Below are 9,798 nucleotides of genomic sequence, written 5' to 3' on the forward strand. Positions count from 1 at the left end.
TCTTGTTTTTATTGTGGGATTTTGTCATGACATTACAAAGGTTTTGGATAAAAGACAAAAACTCCAGCCTGAGGGAAAAAAAACAAATGAGGAAAGCACAAAGCAGCTGTATCCTAATTGTCTTTATTATGAGACTCAGTGAGATGAGGACTAGTCACTGAAGACACTTTGAGAATAAAAAGGACAAATGTACAAGCTACATTTGAGTTTAAAATCATGTGGAATCTCAGTAACACTTCTGCATAGTTATTTGTGTTGTGGATGGAGCGATCCTGGCCTCACTCCTCAAAAGCCTATGTCCACACCTGTTTAATCAGCGTTTCACATGGCTCAAAATACTCACTTTAATCAGGTCAGTACTAGTCATGTATACAGTGGTTTTCCTGTGATGTTATTGAAGCACAATACACAAAAGTGAATGTGTAAACAGTAAAGTAACATCCAAATATTTGAATAAGCCAAAAAGGATACAGGACAAGTCTAGGCCTGTCACAATAATGATTACTGTACCAAAGTTCTGTTCAGTACATGACATTTTAAATAGATTTCGCGTTCAATATTAGTTATGGAACAAGATAGCCTACTTATTTTTAATCTGTATCATTGTATAACTGGCATTTCTATGGTGAAAATCAGATAAGATACAATACTAAAGCTTGTATTGAAACTAGATACTCACATGGTACATGAGGTAATATATTTAATGTTGAAAATTGAGATTCTATTCATTTTTATTATCGTCGTGGTATCAGAATCAGGAGTATAAAGTCTATTTCTTAGTATCGAAATTCAGTTTGACAACATTAGTAGCTACAAATGCTATATGGAATCTTACTGAGTTGGTGGTATAAAGTGGTCTTCATTAATATTGTTTATAATTAACAAATATATTATTGATTCAAAGCTGATGGTAGTGACAGGCCTGGGCAGGTCCCTGTGGGCGCAGAATGCCAGTGATGTGTGAACGCGCTCTTTGGTTGGTTGGACACAGGAGGTTGAGTCCACTGTGCTTGTTGTAGAAGACTAAAGTGTAATGACCCTGCATGTCCAATAGGTGGGATCATGAGAGACATGAACTGCCCTGCACCCAAATACAAGTGTAAAATTAGTACGATTGTTTCTGAAAAAGTTCCTAAAAATCTAATCACGATCGTGATGTTTCTCAAGAAAATAATTTGATTTTTTTTCTTCTCAAATCACTTAGCAATACTTGAATTCATATCAGAATAAATGTAAATAGTAACTTTTCTGGAAGTGCCCTAAGGTGTTGATAAAGGAACGATGCAGGAAAAGCAACAGGTGCAAACTCATGACTGTGGTCTAGTTTTGAGAATGTTCTGGAATACTTTAGAATATAGCATCATCAACATTGTAACATGAGCTACTACCAGAGTATGATGTTATGTGTACACTCCATTCAAACCCCCACAGAACACTTGACCTCGCACTGGTCTGGTTCTCTACTATTTCATAGGTAGTTTTCAAGAACAATATATTAGCTTTTTGTAACTTCTTTCAAACCCAAGAGGTTAATAACTGCCTTAAAATTAGGATAATAACATGGTAAAATGTATAATAGACTTTAAGTACCTGTTCTACACCCAAGACAAACATTTGAATAACAGATACCCAGTGGACAAAGAGTCCACAGTGCCACCCAAACTATCCCACGTACGAGAATCAAATCCAACAAACAAACATGAAGTGTCCCCTGCTTCTGAAGAAGGTTCCAGAGGCAGATGTGAGGTTTGAAGAATTTGTAGAAGACTAATGTGCACAAAAATGTTAATAGTTCATGAAGACAGAGACAGATCCCATCATCAAACTAATGCAGCCCTTAGACCAGCTCACTACAGGGTCACTCACGCACTTAAACACCAGGGGGCGTGGTCCTGGTGGGAGTGACATACGACTACACTTGTGGTGAGTGGGATCTTGATTCAAATTCATATCTAAAGGGGTCTGCAGGAGAGTTAGAGCTGTAGTTGGAGCACTGTATGTAGCCACCTCCTGTAGGCCAGAGCCAGGCGTCTCTGATGGGGGCAGGAGCAGCCATCGAGAAGCACGCTCACAAAGCTCTGCTCCGAGGGCACAGATGGTAAACCAAGCACTGCCCTCTTCAGACGCTTCCTCTCCTGGGCTAAAGGCAGAGGCAGCGCCTCCTCCACAGCCTCCCCTGACGCCCTGTGTCCCTGAACAGACTCCTCACACTGTGCTCCATTAGACTCTGACATCACAGAGGAGCTCTGGCTCAGCTGCTGCTCTCTCCACCAGCTCTGCCAAACATAGAAGACGTGTCGCCTAGACAACACAAAACAACAGTAAGTCTAAGGTGACATATGATGAATCTTCATGATGTGAGTGAGTCACCTGTGGCACCAGAGGGATTCGTGTCCAGGAAAAGTGTGGATGAGATCAGAGCTCAGCTCCATCTCCTCCTGGAGCAGCTGGAGCAGAGAGCTGAGCTCCTCAGTGTCCAGGCCATGTCCGGCTGGACCTCTATTGACCTTAGTGCTGCTGGGGGCCTGAGGTGGAGAAAGCTCTGTGAGCAGCTGCTGTATCAGGAACTGTCTGTAGTGAAAGCCGCTGTGGTCGGACACGTGCATGGACACCCAAGGGCGGGTGGAGGCCAGCTCATCATGGAGGAACTACAGAGACACACATACATGAGCTTTGCTTTAGGAGCTTTACCTTAAAGAGGTTTGTCGAGGGAGTAAAACTCTGGTCTCACCTTGATGTTGCCTTTGGCCATGTGCTGCAGGACCCAGATGCGGTGGGACCAGGCGTTGTAGTTGCTAGGATACCGGCTGGCTGCATCTGTGCAAACTCTCATCTCCTGTTGAACCGTCTGCGCCGCCTGCTCACTCAGCTGCTGGATTCTGTCAGCATCAGCCTCTGGCACCCCCTGTTGCTTCTGTCGACTCAGCATGAGCTGCTGAAGGACCCAGCGCCTGACGACATGAACACAGTCTCCACTTACTCTGCTATTACCACCATATAGGTTCAGCTAATAATAAACCTGGAATATTTTATTTTACACTACTCTTAATTAAACACAACTACAAGTACAATTTAACAACATGAAATAACATGTGACCATAGCCCTCTTAAGTCTCAACTTAAGACCAACAAGTGCATGTTGGTACATAGTAACGTGTGGTGGATAATAATATGAATAATGCATTTTTCTTACAATAATTTGGCTCCACAAATACTAAACAAACTTAGTAACATTTTCAACATTTTGTTTGGCATTTTCAGCAGATAATGTAACTATTCCTCTCTAACTGAGCTACACAGGTTTGTTGTGTATTACACTGATCTGATTAAGTTATTCAGGCGAAAACAACCACGAGACAACAGCACTGAATACAATTGTATAAGATCTGTGCAGTGACGGGTGGCTGACCTGTGGATCCAAGTTTCAGGGCTCTTAGGAAATTTGGTGAGAGCCAACTTCCCCAGGTAAAGGTCCTTCTGTGGACACAGCACTCCACACTGTAGCAGCTCCTTCCTGCAACACATTTCAGTCAAGTCAGTCTGTGAAGCTAAGTTGGAGGCACTACTATGTCTGAGGCTCCCATACTAAAGTTAAGACTTTAATTTGAGCTTTGTTTTAACACAATCTGACTATAAATAATTATAGCTTATAGCTGAATTCACCTGACATTCCAGGCAGTAGTGAAGTCTGGGTTGAGTAGCAGCAGAGTCGATGTGATATTTACTAAAGCTGAACAAAACATCAGAAACAGAAGAAAGGTTAAATTGTCCCAGATGAGATGGTATTTCAGTAAACCACATTACAAGTGACGGGCATTATTATTATTATTAATAATAATAATAATACAAATCAAAAAACACATGTGAAACATCAACAACTTTCATCCATTATTGCAAAGCTTTGCATTAGGGATGTAACGATATCCAAATCTCTCGGTACAATACTTTCACGATATTTTGTGGTGAAGATACTACTTGTTCCTTTTAAAGTGTCTTGGCAAGACTAATAATAATAATCCAATAATCCAAAGAATTAAGATTTAAAAGTGCTTAATAATAGTTAATTCTTCATGTAGTCTGTGCTGAAACAGCAAAGGATCATGGTCTATGTAGTTCCCTCTGTTTTTTACCTATTGCTGCACCATAACAATTAATATAAGCCAAGAGACTTGTGATTTTATATATACTGTGATGGCCCACAGTATTATTGTGAGACTTTTGACAATCCGATATCACAGTATTTCAGTTATTACTACATCCCTCCTTTGCGTTCTCTACTCATTCTCTCTCAGTTCATTTGACTCCATAAACATGCTCCTAGTCCTTTGCTGTGGTTTCTAATGAGCTGATGTTACCATCTCTGTCCAGCCACTGTTTCCGTTGGCGATAGAGCAGCAGTTTGTTGTGGACGTATGGCAGCAGAAACTTCACACACCAGCTTTCCACCCCGAGCTTATTCCCCACCAGCACAATGGGACTGCGGTTGTAGCGCGCCTCAGGACATGTTATCACCCCAATTTCATCACTGTAAGAAAGGAGCGATTATTCAATTCAAGTTTATTTCTATACCACATTTCAAACAACTTCAGCTGACCAAAGTGCTTCTCATAAAGCAAAAACAAATATACAGTTAACATGATGCTTAGGAAAATAACAATAAAACACCAAGATATCCTGTCTAGCTAGTATTAATTGCCAGGGAGAAAATGTGGGTTTTCAGTCTAGTATTAAACTGCGTTAATGACTGAGAGGATCTGACATGCAGAGGGCGCTGTTCTATAATCTGGGAGCTGCCAAAGAAAAGGCTCTTGCCGTGTCCCAATTCAATGGCTGCACACTTCGTCAGCCGCATTTGAAGGGCACTTACGTCACACTTACGGCGCAACAAGGATTGTCCCATTACATGCACCCCATGAATGCGGCCGACACATGTGCTCTGCGTTTCCATGGAAATCAGCCATGAACGAAGTGTGTATCCAAGCAGACTTTGCATACTTCTATATCTCATCATGCACCGCACGTGGCTTCTTCTACAGAAGAAAATGGCTGCTATGAAATACACTTTCAAATGCAAGTACTGGTTTACCTCACATACAACAGTGACTGCTAAAATTTTTATAAAAAGCAGCCGTCATGGTTTCTAGGCGATGTAACGTGAGACACATAACATAAGCGCACAGACAGAGGTTGACGTATGCTCAGTGGCATAGGCCTGTCCCATTTCAGCACGGCCTTTGTGGTCCATGGAGGATACACGGAGGAGCACCCTTCATTGGCCAGGCCTTTCGAAGGACCCTTCGAAGAGTGCAGCCACTGAATTGGGACCCGACAACTGTCACCTCTGGTCTTGAGCCTGCCTTTGGGCACAGCCAGCAGGAGCTGGTCAGCTGACCTCAGGGCTCTGGGTGGAGTATAAGGCTGCAGTAACTCCCTTAAATAAAGAGGACCCATAGAGTGCACACATTTAAACACAATGTGATTGTAAAATAATTAAGCACATACGCCACATGTTGTGGTGCAGTTTGGTGTCATTTACATTCCCTCTGTGTAACTTTTTAGACAAAAAATAAATTAAAATAAGAGCATGTCATTTCATTTTGATTTTTTAAATTTATTTTTCATTTACTGCACTGAAAATGTAGAAAAACATGCAGCCTCACTGTGAACGGGCTTGCATCTCCACAAACCTGATCTTATTGGACCTGGAGGAGGTCCTGCTCGTTTCCATGCTATAATATTCCAGAGTATGACACAAAACCCAACTATCTTCATGGAGAATGTTTCAAAGTTCCACTTCAACAGAATCAGGCAGATGACGCCTCCAGAAAGTTGCACGGTGTTCTTTAACAAAATCTGTTCCTTTTCGACCTTTTAGTGGCTACTGATAATGTAATCGTCCACATAAGCATATCTGTAAGACTTTTACGGTTTGATCAACACGCCTGTCTGTAGTCGTTCCTGTTTATGGACCGTTAATGAACACTAAACATCGGGTCATTAGCTCCAACCAACTTACTTTGGGTTCGGTTTTGATCACAATTAGATTACGAGATAGTCTACGAGGAGATGTAACAAACTGCAGTTATATTATTACACTGAACCAGGATTATGAGTGGGTAAAGCGACTAATGCAGAGGTCCCTGATCACACTGCAGTCACAGCGGTCTGTCCCGGGTCCCTCTCGGAGACTGCCCCGGTTTGAACCAAAGGCCGAAAAAAGCGCACAGAGACGATACGCAAAACTAAGAGCAGCGCTAAGATCTTCCGTAAACTCTACTCACATGTTGGGGTTCTTCTGGAAAGCGTTTGTTATATCTTTGACAACTCTCTGGACCAAAACGTCCACCTCCTCCTCACACTCCGCCATCTTTAACGGCACTCTCTAAAACCTCGGCATTTCGTCCGGGGGCGGGGCTTAGCGTTCTATTGCAACCATGGCAACCTCCTTTAGAACAGCGTTTTCCTATTCACCTGTGCTCACCAAAAAACAGACAAGACAAAGATTAATTTAGACCTCAAATTATAACAAAAACACCTCAAGCTTTTATATTTCATGGTAATATTTGATGGATATTTAATTGTTGTATATTTCATTGAATTTTAATCCATGTTTGAATTTAATGACGTTTTTGAAAGATGCGTAAATGTAATTTAGTTATGCATGGCTATAATGTTCAATTGTATGTATTTATAAAGTGGAGGCTTTAATATAAGCCTTTTTTGCTTGTTCCTGCACGTTCTTTTTATATATTGTGTCCTTTTTTTATTTTTATGTGTTATATAAGTGAAAAATAAATAAACACACATAATACACTCATATATCAAATTTAAAAATAAATTAAATTTAAAAAGAAAAGAGAAATAAAGAAAGGAAAGAAAATAAATTAAATGAAATTAAATGAAATTAATGAAAAGGGTGTCATTATTTTACCCCCAAACACAGTAATACCAAAAGCAACCATTTTGCATTAGTAGTTATGCTCGAAGATTTTTGACAATATAATATTGACAATATCTTTGAACCTTAATATTTGTTGTAAATAACTGCTGCTACTACTGCTTCTGCTACTGCTACTACTGAACTGAACTCTCTCTATGCATGCCCTTATTTGTATTTGTATTTATTCAGTGTGTTTTATGTTTTATGTTGCACTTTATCGCCAAAATAAGTTCCTAGTTTGTGAACTGTGTTCACAAATGATGGCAATAAAAGGATCCTGATTCTGATTCTATGCAAAAGCACGCAGTGGTCAGTTAGCTCTGACTGACATACATCGCTAAACCCCGCCTGCGGACGAAATGCCGAGTATTTAGAGAGCCCCCATCTTTGACAGCGCTTATGATGCTTCTTCTTCCGGGTCAGACAACAGCACTACGGGAAGCCGCAGAGGCCGTAATACATCAGAGCAAAACAAACATATGTTATGCAATGCAATATATAAAATTGGAAAACTATATGTAATAAGCCAAGGAGCAAATTTCTTCTCTGAAACGTGGGCTTCCAGTTTCCTGTTTAATTATTACAAATGTAAGTCATGATTCGTTACATAATTAATTAATTAATTAATTAATTAATTAATTGTTTTTATAGTAAAAGTCAAAAGTAAAATTTACACAGATATAATTGTTTTTTGTTTGTTTTGCTCTGAAAGCCAAGTAAATGTTTTTAAAAATACATAGTAAATGTATTTGCTGTTATTCTTATTTATTTATTTTAAGTACCATTTTTTAGTGACAAAATGTAAAGTTTGCTCAAAAACCCTTTATGTTCACAAAATAAGCTACAATCATTTTTGACATTAGCATAGCACAAGCTAGCACAAATTAGTATTACAAAGTGGGGTCTGATAATGAATTTGCAATGACAACAAACACTGCATTTTACTCTCTTAAAATAACCCCTTGTGCTTGAGTTAGAGGTAAATGTGTTCTTCTATTTAGGTCACTTTAGAACCAATAATTTAGATTTAAAATATTCTTGTTTCGTAGGACTATATTTAAGATTTCAGTGCGGTTAAATGGATTCTCAGTTGATTCGTGGTCAAAGCTCTGCTTCAGAGGGGAACTCCACAAGCATTTAAAGTTGCACTATGTGATTTTTCTTTTTGGACAATCTGCTGCATGCTTGTCTCTATTTAGATGTTACTGCTTTGCCTATAATGTTCCACAGTATTGCATTAAAGGCAAGGCAAGGCAAGTTTATTTGTACAGCACAATTTGTACACAAGGTAATTCGAAGTGCTTTATATATATTATATAGAATACACAGTACAACAAATCAAAACATAAATAATCACAAATAATAATCATACAATTAACATTAAAGGAGAAAACTGCAGAATAAAAACCTTTAAGTCATATGCACAGCTAAACAGAAACATTTGGAGCCTGGATTTAAACATCGTCAAAGTAGAGGCCTGAGCACAAACATGTGGGAGATGTACTTTTGGTGCTAGGCCATGGAGAGACTTATACACAAGCAGAGCTGCTTTAAATTCTATTCTCTGAGTCACAGTCCTGAGCACATATTATGTGCTTGTACTTCCTTGTTCTAGTCAGGACCCGAGCAGCAGCGTTCTGGATGTACTGCAGCTGTGTTAAGGCTCGTTTGGAGAGGCCATTGAGCAGGCCGTTACAGTAGTCTAACCTACTGGAAACAAATGCATGGGTGAGTCTGACTATGACTTCAGTCTTGTCTGGGTTTAGCTGGAGAAAGTTGTTTTGCATCTACACACTGATTTGTTGGATGCAGTGAATCTACTGGTTCATATTCACCTGCTGCCAGTGAGACATAGATCTGAGTTTCATTTGCAGAGTTGTGGTAGGACACATTATTGCTGTGTATTAACTGGCCTAACGGCAACATGTAGAGGTTGAACAACAGGGGTCCTGGGGGTCAGGGACATTTTATCTGAGAGACATTTTCCAATTTCAACAAAGTACTTCCTGTCTTCTAGATAGGACTTGAACCAGTTTAGGGCCCTCCGGCACTACCTTTTCTGTGCCCTGAGTCATCATTCCTCCATGGCGCTTTCTGCTTATCTTTAACCATTTTAACCTTCATCAGGGCAATGGTGTCCAAAACATTCAAAACACTCGAAGTCACAGAGCTCAACAAATCATCAACATTAGAAAATTAGGCATTTTTAAGGTGTATCATCTCCATTAACAGTGCACCTGTGTTATCATTTATGTGTCTCCTTCGAACAACTGCAGGATCAGCCGCTGGTTTGGGAATAACAGACAAGTCAAAGAAGACACAGAAATGATCAGACAGAGCAACATCCACCACACTGACATTTGAAATATTTACTCCTTTTGTGGGCGGGCTCGCTGACATGCTGAGTCAAACCAAAGGTTTAGTGTTTCTGTCAAACACATTATTCACATCATCAATAAAACTCACAAAACTGACTAAGTATGGAGGGGGACTGTTTTATCTCCATTTTTAAAAGGAGCATACTCAAAAGATGAAAACTCTCCAAATGACAACCTGTAAGTAACTACATTATCTCTAAAAATGCACACACACCTTCACCCTTTTTGTTTGCTCATATTTCAGATTGATATTTGAAGTTGGGTGGAGTTGATTCCACTAGAATTGCATTATCTGCGTTTTTGTCGAGCCATGTTAAAAACATAAAATATTTTGTCATTTCTTTAGCCAAAATACATAAAAATGAGCTTGAAAATAACCAGAACAAGAAACTTCTTCTCCGATTATGCACTGACTCATAAGTAAGTTGTAAATAGCTCATGAACGGACCAATTATGCAACAATTTTCTCTAATTACACAC

At 39.7% G+C, this 9,798-nt stretch overlaps 1 protein-coding gene across 1 annotated transcript; it reads right to left on the minus strand.

Annotated features, from left to right (window-relative positions):
* Positions 1-103: 103 nt before the first annotated feature.
* On the minus strand, positions 104-6,392 carry ptar1 (protein prenyltransferase alpha subunit repeat containing 1). Its single transcript, XM_033972430.2, has 7 exons — positions 6,282-6,392; positions 4,356-4,525; positions 3,664-3,730; positions 3,410-3,514; positions 2,732-2,951; positions 2,371-2,648; positions 104-2,301 (listed from the first exon to the last, which is right to left on the minus strand). The coding sequence occupies exons 1-7, from the start codon at positions 6,365-6,367 to the stop codon at positions 1,974-1,976; spliced, it is 1,254 nt and encodes a 417-aa protein (XP_033828321.1). The 5' UTR covers positions 6,368-6,392; the 3' UTR covers positions 104-1,973.
* Positions 6,393-9,798: the final 3,406 nt, after the last annotated feature.

The sequence above is a fragment of the Periophthalmus magnuspinnatus genome, chromosome 9 (assembly GCF_009829125.3).
Source record: "Periophthalmus magnuspinnatus isolate fPerMag1 chromosome 9, fPerMag1.2.pri, whole genome shotgun sequence".
Lineage (NCBI taxonomy): Eukaryota > Metazoa > Chordata > Actinopteri > Gobiiformes > Gobiidae > Periophthalmus > Periophthalmus magnuspinnatus.